Source organism: Canis lupus, chromosome 14, assembly GCF_048164855.1.
Source record: "Canis lupus baileyi chromosome 14, mCanLup2.hap1, whole genome shotgun sequence".
NCBI classification, from domain to species: Eukaryota; Metazoa; Chordata; class Mammalia; order Carnivora; family Canidae; genus Canis; species Canis lupus.
Window position 1 is genome coordinate 49,956,623 of NC_132851.1, and position 23,185 is coordinate 49,979,807.

Genomic DNA, 23,185 nt, shown 5'->3' on the forward strand with positions numbered 1-23,185 from the left:
GGGGGACTTCCCCCCCCTCATTCCCCGGCGGCATCCCCCGTGTTTGCTCTCTCGGGGCGGGGAGAGCTGGTTGGCGAAGGTGGATGCGCATCCCGGGCGCGGCGCGGGTCGCCCCACGGGTGCGCGGGCCTGCGGACAGCGGATGTGGCCCCGGGGCCGGGGCGCGGGGTGGCGGGGGGTCGGGGGGTCGGGAGGTCAGCGTGTGTCCCCCGGGGCTCCGCGCCTGGTGGTGGAGGCCTGGTGACCGCCCGGCGAAGGGTGGGGGAGGAAGCATGGGCGGACGCCAGGGACCAGATTTGCAAGGCTTCCCTTTCTAGAAAAACGTGAGAATACTTCCTACCTACCTTAGGGGAAATTACTTCCCTTGATACTTAAACACACACTCGGTCCACGTGGGAAAGCACGTCTCGGTAGCTGTAGATGATTGGAAAAGACGTCTGCGCAGTCCTCGTTTCTAGCCGTTCTCATGTTTTAAGTGAACGTCCTTTGGATTTGGCATAGAAGCCACTTTTCTTGTTTCAGAAAAAAAGTACACAACCCTTTCAGCTATAAACTGCGCCTTTCAAGGTAACATTCACCCCAGTAAGCATTTGAAATTCTCGCTGTATGCCCAGAGGAGAAAACATCGTAATTAAGGAACTTAGCCCTCATCCCTCATCTGAGCATTTTTCTTGTCAAGAGTGGGAAAAGAAGGATTTATTGACCTACTCCATTATATAGCAGAAGGGAATTTTAGTAGATATTTTCGTCTGTTCAGCGTTCATTCCTTAATTCTGATCATTTCCTTTGGGGAACTATTCACTCAGTCCGCGGGGCTGGGGTAGGTAGGACTCCACAGGGACAGCATATTTGAGTTAATCCTCTGCCTTAGGCTGGGGTTACCAGGAAGGGTGCTCTCTGCCAATGGACTTAAATCTGGGAAAATGAAGGCCTGAAGCCATCCTTCCACTTAGGGATTATTCTGAGAAAGAAGACAACATGGAAAAAAAGCAGATTGAAAGATGGAGATGCGGCCTGGGAATACGTTTGATGCCCAGAATTCAATGTGGACTAAATAACTGGAAATTTCAGTTAAATTAGTTCTTTCATATTTGTGTTTTATTGCTTAAACTAGTGAGAAGTTTTCTGTCACTTGCTATCCTGAATCCTAAGGGATGCTGGTAGCAGGAGAGGAAGCAAAGTTAATACCAGTAAGGTAGGTTGCAGCCAAACCAGAGGGTTTGAGTGCTTCACCTTATGACACGGATGTTTATAATCTTTTCTAGAGAAAGTGATCCTCCTCAGTTCTACATCATCTAGAGTTCATATCTTCAAAAATACCTTTGCCCCTTTTAATGGTTCCATTGTCCTCTTAGTTGCTACTATCAACTCATGTTCATCTTTGACTCCTTCCTCTCTCTTTCTGTATTTAATCATTTACCAAGACCTGTTGATAATCCTCTGTTTTTCTGCTCAGCCACTTCTTGAACATTTCCCACAATTCAGTTCACATTTTATCTGTTCTAAGAAAGCTATCAGATGTTTCTTTTTTTTTTAATTTTTTTTATTTTTATTTATTTATGATAGTCACAGAGAGAAAGAGAGAGGCAGAGACACAGGCAGAAGGAGAAGCAGGCTCCATGCACCGAGAGCCTGACGTGGGATTCGATCCCGGGTCTCCAGGATCGCGCCCTGGGCCAAAGGCAGGCGCTAAACCGTTGTGCCACCCAGGGATCCCCCTATCAGATGTTTCTAATAACTCTTCCAACTTCCCAATTCTTTTCCCTAAAACATTTTGCCTCATAGTTTCACAGATTTAGGGCTCCAGCCTAAACACAATTTATATATATGATTTAAATATTCTGTTAATTCCTCCTCATACACTATACTGTTTTATTTCCAACTGATTCCCCTAGTTGATATCTTGATAGAGACAATACAGCTGAGTTAAGTGTACAAAGTCAGAAACTAAACTGCCTGTTTAAAATCCCACCACTTAATATCTGCATGACTTTGAGCAAGTTATTTCCCTGTTCTTCAGTTTTCTCATCTATAAAATGAGGATAATAGAAAACCTGTCTCGTGGGATAATTGAGATATAGAGATACAGATCTATATAGATATATAGTTGTAGTTATGTATGTGTGTGTGTAATAATACCTGGTACATAAGAGATCTCTCTTGACTAGTATTTTTTTTTAAGTAGGTTCCACACCCAATATGGGGCTCCAACTTATGACTCTGAGATCGAGTCACATGCTCCAACCACTCAGCCAGCCAGGCACCCCTAAGTGTTGGTTATTATTAATGATATCTCCTTTTGTGTAATACTTAACGTCTCTTGCTCAAATTCTTCCCTTAGTTCTTGGGTCCCATCAGTTACAAAGTCCTGTCTGTCCTTTCATAATACCTCTCTCATCCAGCCATTCATTGGCATTACTAGTTTCACTACTATAGTTTAAAGTGAATTGGAACATAGGAAATCTAAGATATGTGTAATAGGGAATATAAGGACAGTTTGTGGGGATTTTTTGTTATTAGAAATCTCCATGGTTTAGCTAATTACTAATACTGTTTCTAGAACCTTTAAAATAGAGGGAAGTACAATAATATGAGTGGTATTACGGACTTTGGAGTCAAAGGTCTGGGCTTAAATCCTGAGTAATACTAAACTAAGAGACGCTGAACAAGTTAATTTTCCGAGCTTCAGAGCACTTATCTGTAAAGATAGAGGAATCTCAGAATTAGGATGATCAAATGTAACTTATAAAGTGCTACATAAAGGTTGAGTAGTAAGGATGGTGGTTTTAGATGTTTACAATTTGTTGTTGGGCCCCTAGGAATGGTTGAAACAACTTCAAAATTTGTACTCCAGCCTACACCTCTCCTTTGGGCTCCATACACATATGTCCAATTGTCTCCTCTTGGGTATCTCAAATGCCCTTTCAATCTATTCTTTAAAGAGCAGCATGAAAAAAAAATAAAAAAATAAAAAATAAAAAAAAATAAAGAGCAGCATGAATATTCTTTTGGAAATATGAATGAAATCATGTTCCTACTTGAAAACCTTTGCTTCCCATTTCATGCAAATTCCTAATCACAATCATTATCCCCTGTTTGATCTAGCCCTTGCTACCTCTCCCACCTCATGTTCTCCATTTTCTCCTTTTCCCATAACACTCCCACATAGAAACTTGCCTCAGTTCCTTGCTAATCTATCTCTGTTCTCTGGCTTTGGCACATACCAAAGGTGTCCTTCCTGGATCACCCTCCTACCTTTTCTCATGGCTGTCTCCTCAGTCCTCATGTCTCAAAATTCTACCTACCTCATTTTTAAGTAAAGGTTTCTCCTACCTCTCAGCTACATCCCCACCCCCTGGGACTCACGGTTACTATTTTGCCCACTGTTTCCTCCATAATACCACGTTTAAGTTACATGTATATTTGTTTGATATTTGTTTTCTTATTTATTAACTAACATCCTCACCAGCATGTGGTAAACTCCAAGAGGCAAGAACTATGTTTTGTCCACCACTGAATTTGCAGTATGTGTTTCAGTGCCTGAGGTGAATGAATGGATGAATGAATACATGAGATAAAAGGTAAAACATGCTAAAAAGAAGATTTTTAGGATTATCTTTATATCCTAGATGATGAATGCAGGCAGCAGATTATAATCCTGTCAAGCATTAGCCTTAGTAGTGTGTTTTAAAGTACAAAAGGGAGACAACCTGAAATCAAATAGTGAAATATGATCACTCTTAATAACCAAGAATGTAGAGGAAAAGTTAAAGAATGCACTGAAGATGTATTTAAGGGGTTTGATACCAAGTGCTGCTCAATCACCTAAGGATCTCATTAAAACAAAAATTCCAATTCAGTTAGTCTGGGATGGGTCTTGAGATTCTGATTTCTAACTAGCCTCTGGGAATGCTGCAAATTCCAGGACTACGCTTTGACAAATAAGGCACTGTCAAGCAGGGAAGGGAATTGCATGGTTGGCAGCAAGGAATAGAGAAAAATATTAGGTTGAGATATATGAAATCATCCCTTTTTTGTAGGTCAAAAACAATTGAATATTGGCAACTTCAAAAAAAAGAATTTTAAACATATCCCATTAAATAAAAATCACTCAATAAAACAGAAAACAAATATTAATTTCTCAGCATTCTGACAAGTATTTATACCCTACTCTCACTATAAGTGAGAATGTATAAATGAAATAGCATATGGAAGTAGAACTGACCTGCAATGGCAGGCACAAACTTGCCAGAATAATGTGTATTGGGGGGAAGTCCGCATGGACACATAATTTGAAAAAGACCAACTGGAATCACAACCAGCCTAATTATGATATGCTATAATTTTGTGATTTTTATAAATATTAGTCTTCGTTAACTGTTCTTGTGAATAAAAACTTACTGCCACCTGGTGGATCTGAGTTAAGAGTTAGAAGGGAAATACATATCTTTTCATTCAGGTAGCTTACTATTAATACTATTAATACTTCCTCTGTTAATTTTAACTTGAAAAATAGACAAATATGTATTTACTTTAAAAAAAGATTACACTTGGAACTTTTTGCATTTGGTTTTAACTGGAGATGCAATAATGTTACTTATGTACATTACATGGTATTAAAGTTATATTTTAACTTTATAATATGGCTTTTCATTTCCACAACTTTTATTGTAGCTAGAAACATGTCCATCCATTTGTTAAAGAGAATTTCAGGAGTTGAACCGGTATAGATTATTATTTCTCTTATGTATGCATAATGCTATTTAAAAAAAATCTGTGCAACTCGATTTTCCATCCTTTCATCCCAAGATGTAGGTTTTTTTTTTTTTTTTTTTTTTTTTAAGATGTAGGTTTTCAAAAGCCCTTAGCCATCTCAGAAGACATCTTCCTAATCCTTTGCCAAGTTAGATCATTTGATTTTTACCTTACCTGTTACCATATTCAAATCTGTATTTAACCTGCCTCCCACTTCCTCGTTGTCCAAAGCCTCTGATTCCTATTCCCCCATCCAACCCCCGACAAGAACAGCAGTCTTTTCTTGACTCCACGTCAAATGTCTCAATTCTCGCCAATTTACTGTTGTAATTTAATCATTTAAACTTAGTATGGATTCTCACAAATCAGTGAATATCCACAATCCGAATGATAATGAGTCATCATGTATATACAAACAAAGTAGAAGAATAAAACCTGTTACTGAACTATTTCATGCTGGATTTACCATCTTTAAGAGTGCTGCTCATTACTAAGCTAAGATAAAACAGCCTGTAGGTCTTCTGCAGTGTCCTAATATTGTATACTTTTTCATGATGATGTCTTCTGTGATTAGTATTAAAACATGGGGAAGCCTTATAATATATTTGTCTCACTTCTCCTAATTTCGAAACTACATGTCATACACTTCTGATTCTATAGTCATCAGTGAGAGTACTTAGTAATTTTCTGCTTTATAACAGAACTATTAAAAACAATGAGTACAGATGTTTCCTATGTACTTTTCAGAATCCTTAAATTGCGTTTTTCTAATGAGTGGTTAATCTTTTTTGTAACAAGAGATTAAAAAAAAAAAAGCATGGTCATAAATTTAAGTATTTTCACTCAAGGCCCCTAAATAATAGGGGCCTTGAGTGAAATAAAAAATAATAAAAAATAATAATTTAAAAAAAAATCTATCGATATAGGGGTGGCTCAGTCAGTAGAGCATGTGACTCAATCTCAGGATCATGAGTTCAAACCCCATGTTGGGTGTAGAGCCTACTTAAAAAATAATGATAATAAAAATATCTATTGATGTAACTGAAGTGAAATTTCATGGTCATCTTTCATTATTTTCATTCATAGGCCTCTTTGGGAGTAAGCAACACAGAGGACTTGTAATATTTTGTGCTTTTATCCAACATGAGTCAAAAAAGGATAAACCACAGAAAAATATTAAGGGCTCAATACAAATTCTGGCTTTGTTGGAGGCAATAAATATTCTGAAATACCTGAAAGTTTTTGAAATGATGTATAACTATACTTCTAATATAAAAACGAAAATCTAAAAATTTTCTGATCTCTGATTATTATAAAGAATGACAAAACATTCAGTATATAAATACTTTGAAGCTATTTATTAAATATTTCTATTTGGTATCATCATTATCACTGTTTGAACTATTAGTGTCATCATAAATAGAAGTGTTTCTAATTGAAGATACCATCACATCTACAATGCTTTTTTTGGGGTTTTCTTCTAAATCAGTCTGTATTGCTCCAACTTCTGCTAGTTTCCACTCAAGTTCTGCAATACAAAATACACATTGGATACAGCAAAGTTATACTTAAAGGGAGAAATTATGGCTAAAATGTTTATTTTAAATTGACTGAAAATAAGTGTCTTAAAAGTTCAAATGAAGCAGCTAGAAAAAAAATAAAGTAAATCCAGGAAAAGCTGAAAGAGAAATATAATGAAGAAAAGATTTAGCAAAAGTAGGAAAACAAAATCAGTTTAGGTGACCAATAAAATCAAAAGGTTGTTCTTTGAAGAAACTAATAGATATACCTCAGGCAAAAAAGATCACAAAAGGAAAAAATTTAAAAAAAATCACAAAAGGAAAGAAATCAATTCATATAAACAACTTAAATGGAGCATAGCCAAGGTAGATTCTAATATGGCTATGAGACTATGAAAAACTTATGCTGAGACATTTGAAAACTTTAATGGGAAAATTTTAACAAACATATAAATCACCAAAATATGCCCGAGGGAGAAACCAAAAGAATTGAACTGATAATCAAAATTCCAATTGAACTGATAACGAAATATTCCAATCCCTACAAATTCATCATTTTGTTAAATTTATTCCTAAGTGTAGTATAGATGAACAGAACATTTATGAGGCAAATTACAAAACACACGTTTGAGGAAAATTATAAAATATGTTACAAAATGTAATCTATAGGGATGCCTGGGTGGCTTAGAGGTTGGGTGTCTGCCTTCAACTCAGGGTGTGATCCGGGAATCCTGGATCGAGGCCTACATGGGGTTCCCTGCATGGAGCCTGCTTCTCCCTCTGCCCATGTCTCTGCTCTCTGTGTGTCTCTCATGAAGAAACAAATAACATCTTTTAAAAAAATGTAATCTATACATCTATGAGGAAAATCACAAAATACATAAAAGACCAAGTTAAATGATGAGATACAGCTCATTCATGGATAGGAACATCCACTGTTATTGCATATCAAGTCTCCAACAATTCCTCTATAAAAATGACTAATAACTGGATTTTTCATATAAGTCGACTAATTCCAACATTTATGTGAAATGTTGGAAAAGATTTGCCCTACTGAAGACTACTAGCTTGTTAATAAAGCTATAGGAATAAACATTGATTCAGGGATAGACAATAGAAATTTCAAAAATAAATTGAAGCAGTTTTGGAACCATGAAAAATGACATTAGGAAACATTAAAAATCAGTGGGGAAAATACCTCACATACATTAGGATTGTTACTACAACACACACGCATATATACACAGAAAACAAATATTGATGAGGATGTGGAGAAATTGGAATTCCTGTGCACTGTTGATGGAAGCATAAAATGGGGCAGCTACTATGCAAAACAGAATGCTGTCTCTCAAAAACTTAAAATAGAATTACTATATGATCCAGCAATTCTACTTCCAAATATATGCCCAAAAGAATTGAAAACTGGGACTAGAACAGATTATTTGTACATCTATGTTCATAGCATCATGATTCACAAAAGCCAAAAGGTAGAAGCAACCCAAGTGTCCATGGACAGATGAATGGATACACAAAATATGGCCTAAACATAAAATGGAATATTATTCAGCCTTAAAAAGGAAGGAGATTCCGACAAATGCCATAAAATGAATGAACCTTGAGGACATTATGCCAAATGAAATAAGCCAGTCACAAAAGGACAAATACTGTATGATTCATTCATATGAGATATTGAAAGTAGTCAATTCATGGAGTCAGAAAGTAGAATGGTAGTTACCAAGACCAGAGGAGGAGAAGGGAATAGGGAGCTATTGTTCAGTAGATATAGAGTGCAGTTATGTAAGATGAAAGAGTTCTAGAGATGGATAGTGATGATGGCTGCACAACAGTGTGAATTTACTTAATGCTGCTGAACTGTATACTTAAAAATGGCCAAATAAGTCCTGAGTATGTAATGTACAGCATGTTAACTATGGTTAATAATACTGTATTATATATTTTTAAATGATTAAGATGGTAAATTTCATGTTATGTGTATTTTACAACAATTTAAAAAATTGTTTATACCAAAAATACCCAAAAAACCCACAAAAAACATGGACCAGATAACACAATATTCATGATCATGATTGCCTGCTGAGAGATAGGAAGGGGAATGGGACTAGGAAGAAAATATAGGTAACTTTAACTATATCTGTAATGTTTATTTGAACAACAAACAAATAGCTCAAGCAAACATGAAGAAATGTTCACATTTGTTATTTTCGACAGTAATCGATTACATAAATGTTTGCTATATTATTATTTGTACTCTTGCGTATTAATTTGTTTAATTAAAAGGATGAGGCTCAATGGCTTTAACATGGTGTGAGAAAAAGATTTTAATAATATAGATTAAAGCAGTTCCAAGAAATGACTAGATATGGCCTTGGAAGGAGGTCAGGAAATAAAAATTACTAAAGAAATTAAAATTATAAAGTGCTGTGCTACATACTGTGAAAAAGAAAATAAAGGGAATTAATTAACTGATAAAATCAGATAGTATGTGGATAAGTGAAAAATAAATTTTATAGAGAAAATATGCTACAGAAATTTAGGAGAGAAGAGGAAGATTATGAATTGGTCCAAAGTCACGTAATTAGAGAAATGGAAACCTAGGAGAACCACAAAGGAACAGGATATGGAGGAACAATAAAGAATGGTAGGGTATTTAGGGTCCAGGGCATGAGTATGAGACCAAGAATAAAGGCACAAATGAGTAAGATGTCTCTGCAGTAATACAGTTGGATCGGTAGGCTGAAATTCTTAAGCAGAAGATTCTGTATTTTTAACTTATTTGACCACAAGGAACATTTAAGGATTTAAGCAAGTAGATGTTGTAAGAAGCATATTACTATAGGAAAATTAATCGGGAGGCCTACAAGAAGAGATTAGAAGGGAGGGAAAATACCTTATGTTTTATGGAGATAAACTTTCACGATATTTGTAAATTTTTGGAAGTTTTCACCTGTTTAATAAACATTTTTAAAATAGTATTATTACCTTCTAGCTTGAGATTTATCCCTCCACATTCTATAATTCCAATGAATTTGCCTTCTATCTGACCGTTTTTATAAACAAAAATTGTTGGTAGACAATTGTCATGGTAGTGTTGAATACAGCTGTTCACGATGGCTTTAACAAACTTAGTTTCCGGAAACTTTCTTGCTAGGAGACTAAGATGCTGGTTAACCAACAAACACATTGGGATGCTAAAAAGAGAAACAGTACACAACATCTTTAAAAACACACTACTTCTCTCTAATGAACTAAGTGAAATATCTACATGACAAAAATACATCTTTAGATATTCTTTTTTTAATTAATTAATGGGGGGGGGCTAAGTGGGGGGAGGGGCAGAGAAAGAGCATCTTCAAGCCAACTCCCAGCTGAGCACAGAGCCCTATCCCAGGACCCATGAGACCAAGACCTGGGTAGAAACCAAGAGTCAGTACTTAACCGACTAAGCCACCCAGGTTCACCTCTTTGGATATTCTTTTAATATAACAGCATATAAACTCTTATCTTCTCTTTTTACTTTTAGTAATGATAAACTGCAGAGCCCTACCATATTTATTGTAAACACAATTATAGCCTGGGAGTGAAGCTTGCTACCATGGGAATTTGATGCATAACTAAGGCTAACCACATCTGACTTAGCATCAATTTAATCAAGTTAGTTCCTAGTTTACAGGACTAAGGGAAAACAAAACAAGACAGGACACTTCTAGGGAATCCTTAGTAGTTCTGAGTTGAAACAAAGGATTCCAACTCTTTTCACCACCTTGGGCTTATTTTTACATGAGATTATGACATCCAAAGTGTCTTATCTCAAATTTCTTTCTTTTTTTTAATCTCAAATTTCCTTGAATTTCTTGACCTCATCCACACTTTTCTTTGACATCCCACTCCATGAAGCATCCTATTTCCCATTATCTAGAACTATTCGCTATCAGATCTTTAAGGGGCACCTGGTTGGCTCAGTTGGAAGAACATGCGACTCTTGATCTTGGGATCATGAATTCAAACCTCATGTTGGGTAGAGAGATTAATAAATTTTTAAAAAATTGATTGGAAGTGTGACCAGAACCTGCAATTCTTCCTGCTATCATTTGACTCCCAATATACCCACTCTTCAATTAGTCCCTTTTCTCTCTCACTCATTCACAGCCTTATCAAACTGTTTCAGAGCCAATCCTTTACTTTATCCCATACACATTTCCCATGGGACCTTTCTCTGCTTGTTATTTTGCTCTCCCTCTTGTTTCCTCCACTTTCTATAAATATACTTAAGTTACTAAATTTTTAAGAGTTACTTACAACTCTATGTCTCCTTCAAATAACCACTCTCTCTTGTTCATAGCCCCAAAAGAAAGGAAAATAATAATCTCTATGTTCTGTTCACTTCCTTTCTTGAAAGGTTTTCCCTTTTATTGGCTTTTGTGATAACACTTTTTTCCCCAGGGGAAAAAAAAAAAAAGGTGGTTTTATTAAAGCACGGGGACAGGACCCGTGGGCAAGAAGAGCTGCTGTGATAACACTTTCTATTAATTTCCTTTTTACTTCTTTGACTTCCTTCTTCTGTCTATGACTCAAATGTGGATGTTCTTTGTGATTGTGTCCTGGACTCTCTTATACTGGACACATTTCACTGTGCCATCTTATCCATTCTGATATAAACACTGATGAACTAAAAAAACAAAACAAAACAAAACAAAAAAACACTGATGAACTTCATGTCCCCACCTCCCTTAAAGAAAAAAAAGTATATATGTATATATTATACATTTCTTCTGTATTTTCTTAGTTTGGCACAGAGGCCAGAAATCTCCCTTTTCTCTACATCTAATCGGTAATCAAATCATGTTGCTCCTACTTCCTTATCTCATACCTAACTAACCTCTCCTCTTTTTCTCCATTATCTTACTCCTTTCCTTTCTCAACTGAGCTCCATCAGATTGTCCTAAATGACCTGTTTCCAGTCTTAGTTTCCCAAATTCATCCTTGACCCTTGCTGACAAAGGGAGCTCAGCATGAAAATCTCACCATGTAACAACTGCCCTGCTCTCAAGCTTAAAGTCCCTCCCTAAGTGGCTTTTCACAGTCTTTGGGATAAAGTCTGGGCTCCTCTGTGTAGCTTTCAAGGTTCTCTGTGGTCTCTTTGTCTGCTACCACATTACTTAAAGCAAGATGCTGTCTTATTTCTGTAATCTTTCTTTAAGCTGTACACTCTAACACATCCCACCTCATCCTGTCTACTTCCTCTTTGGGGAATCTTATTTTTTGAGGCCAAGACCAGGAATTACATACTCTGTAGAAAGTTCCAGACTTCCTTCCTCCAAGGATAAAACGTACTACCCCTTCTTCAGGACTATATAAAATTCAACTCTAGCACCTAAAACACTGTATTGTTATGTTTAATCTATAGCAGAGAGGGTCTCTCTCTGCTATAGTGATGGCTTTGTATCTCCACCATCTACAAAATCTTCAGAAATCCTCTTAATACTAGATGATGTTATATATCAATTTATGGTGGAAGAAACTAAGAAAAACTAATTAAATGCATTATACGTTTAACTTACATTTCAAAATATAGAATGCCATTTATTTTGATAACTACAACCTGCTACAAATCTAGAGTCTGTTTTATTTTAGTGGGTGACCTATTGTAATATTAGAAAAGCATGAGCCACCTAACATAAATATCAATTTTCCACACAAAGCAACAATGTAAATTGCCTTTGTAAGTTTCAGTTTTCCTCAAATAGGTAAAATGAATCCACTAATACCTAATTTAATGGAATTGCATCATTACTGTCAGAAGGAGAGCTAGATCAGTGGTAATGACAGACACTTATGGGGTAGATGGGGTGAATGGCAGGTAGGTGGACATTGGTGGTGATAGTGAAAAGTGTAGAGTTAAGAGAGTGTGGTGTAACAGATTATGTGCAGGGAGAAGATAGTTTGCCTGAAAACAATTTTGACAGCAAGCGGTAAGGGAACACATTTAGTAAGGGGCTCAGGGGCCAGAATATACCCCCAGAAGAACTGTAAACTGTAAGGGAGACCTCTGACATCGAACATGAGATAAGGGCCTAGTTATGGTATTCGAGGTTCAAAATATGCATTTGGCATAAGAATGATGTAGAAGCCAAAATTGGAATTTGGGCCCAGGGGTAAGATTGAATAAAATCAGAATCAAGGCTGACCTGAAGCTCAGCCACTAAGTTCACTGGCCCAGGATGATTAGATCCCCCTAGGGGACACTCGGCAAGCTGAGCCTTCACTTGGATAAAGAGTCAGCCCAGTTCTAGAATTTTAATGGCAAAAAGACATTAAAATTACAGAACAGAGGAACCTAGTTCAAGAACAGACTCTTGGAGCATCTGGCTCAGTCAGTTAAGTGTCTGCCTGTGGCTCAGGTCATGATCCCAGGGTCCTGGGATGGAGCTCCGCATCAGGCTTTCTGCACAGTGGGAAGTCTGCTTCTCCCTCTCCATTTCCCACTGCTTGGGCTCTTTCTCTCTCTTTCTCTCAGATAAATAAACAAAATCTTTTAAAACGTATTCCTATACATTTATAGAAGGCAGCTAAACATACAAATGTGTTTAACAGGGATCCCTGGGTGGTGCAGCGGTTTAGCGCCTGCCTTTGGCCCAGGGCGCAATCCTGGAGACCCGGGATCGAATCCCACATCGGGCTCCCGGTGGGAGGCATGGAGCCTGCTTCTCCCTCTGCCTGTGTCTCTGCCTCTCTCTCTCTCTCTGTGACTATCATAAATAAATAAAAATTAAAAAAAAACAAAACCAAATGTGTTTAATAGTTATACTCCATTTTGCAATATGAAAAGTTATGAGTCAACCCATTATTAAAAACTAGGCTTTTCTAAGGACCATTGTCACACAAATAATTATTTTCCGTTTTACAAATTTGATTACAGATTAGTTTTCTTCAACTGGGTGTTTTAAGGCAGCCCGAGTGGCTCAGCAGTTTAGCATCGCCTGCAGCCCAGGGCATAATCCTGGAGACCCAGGATCGAGTCCCACATTGGGCTCCCTGCATGGAGCCTGCTTCTCCCTCTGCCTGTGTCTCTGCCTCTGTGTGTGTGTGTGTGTGTCTCTCATGAATAAATAAATAAAATCTTAAAAAAAAACCCACAAATGGGCGTTTTATACCAATACATGAATACATTTTCCTAATGTCAAGAAAATGATTATTGCATATAATTATCTTAGATTGGTTGCCTCTCAAAATATCTTCTGAGAAGGTCACAAATACTTAAAATATTATTTAAAAAGATATTTATTCCTTGAGTCCATCAAAGGAAATGAAAAAGCCTGGCTGAAACTATAACACATTCAATCTCTCTCATGAATTTTTGAAAATTATTTGTCAAATCTAATAATTCTTCTAGAATTAAAGTAAGTAATTTTATGCTCTGGTAGGGCACTCAGATCCAACATTTATTCTGCTAATCATACTGAGTCCCAGAGAAGATATTCAGTGAACCACTTTAGTACATAACATTTCTCACACACGGATTCCATTATTGTAAACGTGTCTCTCATACTTCTTTGTGAGAAACCAAATCAGCAGCATTTACAGATTGGTTTCACCAGATAAGTGGTAAAGGAAAAATGGGAAGCAATTCTTTTTAAGGCTTTAAGCTACTCAAAAAATAATTACCAAGCATTTTAGTAACAATAACAGTAATGTCTTCTTTTACAGGACATGGTGTCCTCTCAAACTTTGTGTGAGGAATTGATGAGCTGGTAAACAGCAGGGCTCTAATTTGCATAAATTGCTCTGTACAGAGTTTCTGTGAGCACCTGGAGAGAGAAGACATTTTTTCTTCAGAGAATGAGATGAAGACGATGAGGGCCCCCGGGATGGCCTTTGTTCCTGGACTGGCTTAGAGCCCGGGCAGCGTAGCTGGGACCTAATGCTAGAGAGATTTGTGAAACTGTGGGAGCTTGCAGTGTCTCTGGGGCTTGGACTTGGGGGAATGTCCACTCAACCCAATTGTCATATACCAGGCAGGTAAGGCCTGGGGACATTTGGGTTATACTTAGTACAAGTAGGCACTATAAATTAACTGTTTGGGGAGCATAGGAGAGTACCAGGGAATTGTTCTCTTAAAAGAGACTTAAGAGACATGATATATCCAAATGCACTGCGTGACCCTTGACTGGCTCCTTCACCAATTATTAAGTTTGGAATTATTACTAATTTTGTTAGGTGAGGAAACAGTATTGTGGTTATATAAAAAATACCCTTATATTTTGAAGATGTGGGCCAAAGTACTTACTTTATAGAGCTTTATGCTGTGTGTAATTTACTTTGAAATGATTCTGCAAATATATACACATTTATGTATCTACAAATGAAAACATAACATGGAGCCCCTGGGTGGCTCAGTCAGTTAAGCATCTGCCTTTGGCTTAGGTCATGATCCCAGGGTCCTGGGATGGAGCCCCCTGTCAGGCTCTCTGCTCAGTGGGAAGTCTGCTTCTCCCTCTTCCTCTCCCTCTCCTTTTGTGTTCTCTCTCTTCCAAATAAATAAATAAATCTTAAAAAAAAAAAAAACCCAAAACATAAAAATGGCAAAATGTTCATTGTTGAAACTACCTGGCTGGCATTTAGAGTGTTCATTTTTATTATTCTTTCTACTTTTCTGTATGTTTGAAATTTTTTTGTAAGTTAAAAAAAATTAACTGCCAAAGAGTGTTATTTTTCAATTTTCTTTTTAAAGTTTATTTATTTATTTAAGTAATCTCTATATTCAACATGGGGCTCAAACTCACAACCCTGAGATCAAGAGTTGAATGCTCTTCTGACTGAGCCAGCCAGTCAATCTGGAATTTTCTGGTTAGTTCCAAATAAGGTAATCTGTCACATGGGCTCTCCATTCCCCAGAGGAAGATGAGGTGATAGGATCCATCTAATAAGAAACACCCCCCCACCCACCCCTGTCATTCCCCCTAAAAGAAGGTGACCTTGCCTGAAATAATCCTTTCTTTTCTTTTACTAATGACTTCCTGTCTCATCCTCCTTGGTATAAAAACCTCCCATTTTGTACAACTCCTTGGAGCTCCCCTCTACCTGCCAAATAGAATGCTGCCTGATTCATTAATCACTGGATAAAGCCAATTAGATCTTCAAATTTACTTGGTTGATTTCTGTTTTTTGATATATATATCTTGATATATATTTGATATATATATATGTTGTATACATAATATGTCCTTTTCTTCAATAGTCTTTGTTATATGCTTGTAAAATCTCAAAACCAGACATAAGTATCTTAAAACATTAGTATATTAACATTTTACAAAAATACTATGGTAATTACCTTGATCTGTATAAATGAATTACAACTGATACATCTTTTTCTGCGTTTGTGACTTCATTCACATACTGATTTCCAGATATTTCTCTTAATTCCCCAAATTTTTGTTTTTTCCTAAGAGCTTTCCATTCCTGTAACCGCTTTTCTCTAATTAAAAAAATGAAATGAAAAAAAGAAAATTGTCATAGTCTTCAGATCATTCCAATTTATAGTAACAATTTAGGGCAATGAAGGTAATGCTAGTACATATCAAACACTTTCAAGAATGACAATAACTATTAATAGTCTTATAATGCCAATTTCTCTTTTGATAAAAGGCATTTGTGTTACAGGTATTACAAAGAATAAAGAGTTAACTATTGACTTTTAAATTTATTTTTATTTAAGACTAGGTCTTAATCATAGCTATAGGGAGTTTATTTAGACATTGAGCCAACAAATTCTCATACACAGGTTAAAAACTTACTAAGGAAGTAATAATAATAGCTAATATCTATTGAGTGCTTACTATGTTGCCAAGCACTGGAAGTGCATTATATTAACTAATTTAACTTTATGAAGTTAGTACTATTATTATCCTTTTTGCATGCTCTTAACTATCATGCTGAGCTGACCTTCAGTCCAAAGCCTTTGCAAATATATGTAATTACTTGTTATAAATTTATTGCAGGAAGAGAAGTGGTAGAGTGAGAAGAGTGATTACTCTAAGGTCAGACTAAACTGTGTTTAAATGCCAACACCCACTTACGAGCAGCATGATCGCAGGCAAGTATTTAATTTCTCTAAGCTTCAGTTCCCCAAGTGCAAATGGGAATGATATTAATACCTACTTGCATAGGATTGTTGGGGATTAAATGAGATAATACATGTAGATTTCTTTGGATGGTGCCTAGCACACCTTGAGCATTTAATAAATGTTACTTCGTTATTTATCCATAGAGAACATTGAAATTTTGTTAAACAACTCAGAATTTGCATGCTTTTAGTTGTCGAATGCTTGGATTCATGAAGCAAATTCAAATGGTTTCTGATACACTTGCTTTCTTAAAAGTTACTGATCCCTATCTCTAAGTTATCTGGGAGTATGTACTCCTTTCTTTCTCTGTGTATTAGCTATATTTTCTTATTTTCTGCATAATTAAAAAAAATTTTTAAAGTAGTCTCCATACCCAACATGGGGCTCAAACTCACAACCCCAAAATCAAGAATCATGTGCTCTACCAACTGAGCCAGCCAGGCCCTGTTTTCTTATTTTCTGTATTGATGCTCTGGCATCTGGGACCTTGCCAATCCTGGAGAGACTGCTTTGCCCAGGGCTAGGTAATTTCTAAAGATAGCAAATACCCACTGCAGAGAACATTGCTTAAAAGCAAACCAACCAATCCAGAGCCCAGTTCCTCAACCACCTCCTTTACTGGCCAGAGTCACTAATCCTATTCCCTAACCATTCCTGTGCCAGGAATCAGACAACTGGAGACAGCTCCTACAGTCCAGAGCCTGCCAAAATTATTCAAACTAGCCAATCCTAAATCTGCTCACTCTGTGTAACTTGCCTTTTCCCTGGAAATCACAATGAGGAGTCATGTCCATACTATCACCTCACTTTTTCTGCCTCTTAGCCAACTCTGGTGCTTCCTTCTATGGCCTTGCATTGTAGGGCAAGCCAGCTACTCTTGAGAACTGAATGATAAACTATCTTTGAAATGGCAAATATCTCCTATTCTGTTGGCATAACCATACCTGAATTTAATACAAAATCCTGGGTATATTTTAGAACACCCTGTCCTTACTTCATGTATTAGAAACATGTTAGGTAAAACCACTCACTTTACATAAAAAGTAAACCAAGCAAAATGAAGCCTAGAGGAAATTGCCAAGAATAGGAATCCAAATCAAAGGTTTTTTTCACAAGTTTCAAACTGAAGTCCTTCAATTTTCCCTCTACCGGTCCAGATATCCATAACTTATGGTTACTCCAAAAATCTTTTGGGAGCTCTATTTTGTTTGCAATGAATATTTAGCATCACTATCATTAATTGCTTCAATTTTATCTCACTGGCTATAGCTACCAAAAATGTCAAAAAGTTTTTGTCCCAATGATGGTACCACACCTACTTAATGGTGTGACTGTCAACTATTTCACTTCTTCCTCTACTCCTGCACCTTCTCCTCCTCATTTTCCCTTGTTATTTCAGTGGAAGTGGGCAGGAAGAGTCACAGAAATCTGGTTTGGTTTTGCCATAGAAAGGGACATAGTGTTCAATGGCCTGCAGTCTTCACCTAACATATCTATTAGGATTCAGTCACAAAAACAGAAAGCCCTCCAGCTACTTTTAAATAGCAGGAAGCTTAATCTGGGGGATTAAGTGTTTTACACACTTGATGTAAAGATGAAGACTTTAGGCTGAGTTACCAGGAATGACTCCAAAAACAACCTTGAAAACTGGCCTGCCAAGGAAAGAGCTTTCTCTGCTGCAATCCAGAAACTGGGAAATCTGGAACTACTGTTTCAGTTGTGTCCTACTATCAACCTACACTGGAGATCAGAAAGCTACTGCAGCAACTGTTGTCTACTGGGACCTATCTCCTTTGCAAAAACTGGAAGAAAATATTTGTGGAAGACACATCTGATGAAGGACTATTATCCAAAATATACACAGAACTCTAAAACCTTAATGATAAAAAAAAAAAAAAACCTGATTTGAAAGTGGGCCAAGGACCTTAACAGACAACCCACGAAAGAATATATTGATGACAAAGAAGCATATGAAAAGGTGCCCTACATCTATGTCATCAGGGAAATATGAATTGAAACAAGAGACGACTATGTATCTATGAAAAGGGTCAAAATCCAGAACACTGACATCAAATGATTGAGAGGATGTGAAATCACAGGAACTCTCATTCATTGCCAGAGGGAATGCAAAATGTATACCTTTTGGAAGACAGTTTGGAGGTCTCTAATATAATTAAACACCATATGACCCAGCTATCATGCTCCTAGGTAAGTACCCAAAGGAATGAAAACTGCGTCCACACAGAAGCCTGCACACAGGTGTTTATAGCAGCTCTAATATTATTTATCATCGCCGAAACTTGGAAGCAATAAAGATGTATGTACTTCAATAAGTGAATGGATACGCTGCAGTATAACCAGATACTGTATTATTAGTCAGTGCTAAAAAGAAATGAGCTATCAAGCCATGATAAGACACAGAGGAATCTTAAATGCATATTACTAAGTCAAAGAAGCCAATTTGAGAAGGCTACATGCTGTGTGACCCCAACTATATGACAATCTGGAAAAGGCAAGACTATGGAGACAATAAAGATATCAGTGGTAGCCAGGGATTGGTAAACAGGGGAGGGAGTGGGGGGTTGGAGGGGTGGAGGGGAAGGCTGGTAAATAGGCAGACCATGGAGAATTTTTAGGGCAGTGAAAATACTTTGTATGATCCCATAATGATGGATACATGTCATTATACATTTGTCCAAGCTGATAGAAAATACAACACTAAGAATGAACTGTAATGTACACTCTGGACTTTGGGTGATTATGGTGTATTGATGTGGGTTCATCAATTATAGTAAATCTAGTACTCTGGTGGGAGGTGTTGATAATGGAGGGAGGAATGTGCTGGGCAGGAGGTATATTGGTGTGTATATATATATATTTTTAGGGAGGGATGGGGAATGAACACTAACAAGTTCAGAATTTCTTTTGGGTTGATGAAAATGTCCTAGAATTAGATGGTAGTGAAAGTTTCATAACTCCGTGAGTATACTAAAAATCACTGAATTGTATGATTTAAATGTTAAAGTGTATAGAACTAAATATACACACACATTAGTAGAAGCAAAACTGGGCAACTGAATAATATAAGTATCTTCTATCAGTGTCAACATCTTAGTTGTGCTATTATACTACCATCTTGCAAAACAGTACCATTGGAAGAAATGATAAAATGTATACAAGATTTCTCTGTATTATTTCCTACAACTGCATGTGAATCTACAGAAGCTGCTTCAAAATTTCACATTCACCTACATATACTTGCTCTACCTTCATACACCTTCATACACCCACGTACATCTCTGTACCTTTCACTCAGTTTTTCTACGAATGTAAAACTGCTTTAAAAAAAAAAGTCTTAAAACTTTTTGTTTTGGCTTTAATTGAGGAATTTGCTTTAAGTCACCACCATCAGGATGACTATGGACCTTTTCCTTGTTAATCACAACTTTTGAAAGGCTACAGGTTCCTTTCTTCCTTAGATCCAAAGTGACAGCAGAAATATGAAAGTAATGCTGTAATTTGGGGCGATTAGAATTGGACTTTTGATATGGAATATGCAAATGAGAGAACTTCCACATTTAGTGCCTCTCTTTAATCTCTGTGGCAGAGATTGGTTAGGTGCTTCCTCTTCCAGGGCTCACGGGAAAACTACATTTGCCAGCTTCCCTTGCAGTTAGGTTAGGCCTAACTGGAGCCTGGATTATGTCCAATAAAACAAGAGTGAAAGTGATATGTGCATTTCTGTGACTCACTCCTGAAATGTCCTATGCTATCACTTACACTATCTCCCTAGTCTCAAAGCCTGGAGGGAAAGGATTCTGACATGACAAAAAGAACCTGAGGAAAAAAGCCCAGATCCCTAATCATCACCCAGAGGAGACTTGTTCAGGGGAACTGTAGGACATGCACCACCTGTGAATGAGGAACTCTGAAACCACTGAGATTGTATAGCTGCTGGTTACAGCAGGATTAATCACCTCCATAAATTCTGCTGACACAAATTATTACATTAGTAGGATTGCTATCCTTGAATAATCTTTGCATTCCTTGAATAAACTCTATTTACTATATACGATTATTTTAATATACTGTTTTATTTGCCAATATGGTATTTAAGATTTTGGAATCTATGTTTCAAAAGTGAAACTGGTCTAAAGCAATGTTTTTCAAGTTAAGGCATGTGGACATTCTATATGAGAATCCTTTAGGTATAGCAGGTTCTACAGATGGGCATATTCCTGAGATCCAACCCAAATTTACTGAATATTACCCCTTGGTGTTGCTCCCAGGAACACATATTATTAACATATACAAAGGTAAAAAGACCCCAGATATATATGTGGCCAATTCTCTTGCATTTCTACCCCCATTAACTTCCCATCTCAAGGGCTATTCTGAGGCAAATATAAGACATCATGTAATTTCACCTGTAAATATTTCATTACATAGCTCCAAAAGACAAGGCTTTAAAACATTTAATTCACATGGCTCAATCACACCTAAAACAGTGATAATTCCTTAATATATTTAGATATTGTTCAAATAATCCTATTCTAAAATACATAAAACATACATAAAATTTACCAAATTAACCATTTTCAAATGTTCAGTGGCATTGAGTACTGTCTCCATTTTTAAAAGTCTGTTCAAATGAGGATCCAAATTAGATTTATACAAATGTTGTTAATATCTCTTAAATCTCATTTAATCTACAGATTCCTTTTCATCTCTTTTTTTCCCTAGCAATTTCTTTGTTGAAGGAAACCAGATTGTTTGTCCAAGATTTCCCACAGTCTGAATTTTGCTGGTTGCATTATCATAAAGTCAATTCACACGAGAAATATAATTTTTTTATTAAAAGTGTTGGATGGTTATTTTGACCTACCAACCTAAGAATCATGAGTCTTACTTCATTTCTGAATGAGCCTTGTCTAATTGTGACAATCAGGGTTATATTGTCAGTTAATATAACAATGTTTTATGCAATAAGTTAGTAAGCTCTCCATCCTTATAAAAACAGAGATTATCTGTGCCTTGAAAATAGAGAAAAATCAGCTAGAAAGCAAATTTTAGGAAGCAGTCTACCTTCTGTCTTATGCTTCTCTATCACTTGAATCAATTTTAGAAATTTATAATTTCATCAAAAATCATATTTTTAAATGATGCATATGATCATATGTCAAATATTCTCCTGGTTCAGCTTCTTTCATTTAGTATAATGCTTTTGAATTTCACTAGTTATTGTGTCCATCAGTAGTTTGCTTTCTATTCTTACAGAATAGTATTCCATTTCATGAATACACTACAATTTGCTTTTTCATTTATTTTACATGCATCATATTGATGGACTGTTAGGTTGTCTTGTTTTTAGCTATTGTGAATATTCATGTACAATTCTTTATATTGACATATATCTTCCATTCCCTCAGGAATGTGATTGCTGATTTATATGTTAAATGTAGGGGGATCCCTGAGTGGCTCAGTGGTTTGACGCCTGCCTTTGGCCCAGGGCGTGATCCTGGAGTCCCCGGATAGGGTCCCACGTCCCTGCATGAAGCCTGCTTCTCCCTCTGTCTGTGTCTCCGCCTCTCTCTCTCTCATGAATAAATAAATAAAATCTTTAAAAATAAAAAAATAAATGTACGTGTGGCTTTGTAAGAAATTGCCAAACTGTTTTCCAGAGTGGTCATATGAAGATTTCAGCTCCTCCTTGATCTTTACATTTTAATTGTAATATAACTCATATATTAGCATATCTTAAAGATATTGTGAGTTTGGTTCTAGACCATTGCAATAAAGTGAATATCACAATAAAGCGAGTCAAAGGAATTTTTTGATTTCCCACTGTGTATAAGTTATGTTTACACTATACTGTAGTCTATTGAGTGTAATAGTATTATGTCAAAAAAACCCAATATATATATATATACCTTCATAAGGTAAAAATAAATAGCAAATAAAAAATACTTTATTGTGGGCAGCCCCGGTGGCGCAGCGGTTTGGCGCCTCCTGCAGCCTGGGGTGTGATCCTGGGGACCCGGGATCGGGTCCCACATCGGGCTTCCTGCATGGAGCCTGCTTCTCCCTCTGCCTGTGTCTCTGCCTCTCTCTCTCTCTCTCTCTAAGTAAATAAATAAATCTTTTAAAAAAATACTTTATTGCTAAAAAATGCTAATCGCATCCAAGCTTTCGGAGTCTTAATCACTGATCACAGATCACGATAACAAATTTAATAATAAAAAAGTTTGAAATATTGCAAGAATTATGAAAATGTGACAGTCCTGAAGTGAGTAAATGTTTTAGAAAAATGGCACCAAAACCTTGCTCAAGACAGGGTTGCTACAAACTTCCAATTTGTAAAAAATACAAATCTGCAAAATGCAATAAAGTGAAGTACAAGAAAGTGAGGCATGCATGTGCAATAAAATTCAACTATTTAAAGTATACAATTCAGTGATTTTGTTAAAAAAGAGTTATTTATTTATTTTAGAGAGAGAGGGAAAGCATGAGCAGGGGGAGGGGTGGAAGGAGAGAGAAAAGCAGACTTCTTGCTGAACACAGAGCAGAGCCTGATGCCGGGCTCCCTCCCACAACCCTGAGACCCTGACCTGAGCAGAAAACAAGAGTCAGATACTCAACCAACTGAGCAACCCAGGCACCCACAGTTCAGTAATTTTTTAAATATTCACAAAGTCATGCATCCATCATCACTACCTAATTCTAGAATATTTTTACTGCCCTAAAGAAATTCCATCTGTAGTTATTCCC

General features: G+C 36.7%; 1 protein-coding gene and 1 long non-coding RNA gene across 2 annotated transcripts in view; one reads left to right on the forward strand and one right to left on the reverse strand.

Moving 5' to 3' along the window:
• The first annotated feature begins 194 nt into the window (after positions 1–194).
• On the forward strand, positions 195–16,494 carry LOC140604094 (uncharacterized). Its single transcript, XR_012007132.1, has 3 exons — positions 195–1,195; positions 14,001–14,312; positions 16,292–16,494. It is a non-coding gene; the product is annotated as an uncharacterized lncRNA (long non-coding RNA).
• PDCL2 (phosducin like 2) overlaps positions 6,095–23,185 on the reverse strand; it is a 29,534-nt gene continuing 12,443 nt past the window's right edge. The window contains exons 4-6 of the mRNA XM_072775089.1: positions 15,625–15,768; positions 9,276–9,484; positions 6,095–6,283 (exon numbers count right to left, since the gene is read on the reverse strand). Of these exons, the coding sequence (XP_072631190.1) occupies positions 6,126–6,283; positions 9,276–9,484; positions 15,625–15,768 (511 nt within the window). The 3' untranslated portion in view covers positions 6,095–6,125. The remainder of the gene's footprint in view (positions 6,284–9,275; positions 9,485–15,624; positions 15,769–23,185) is intronic.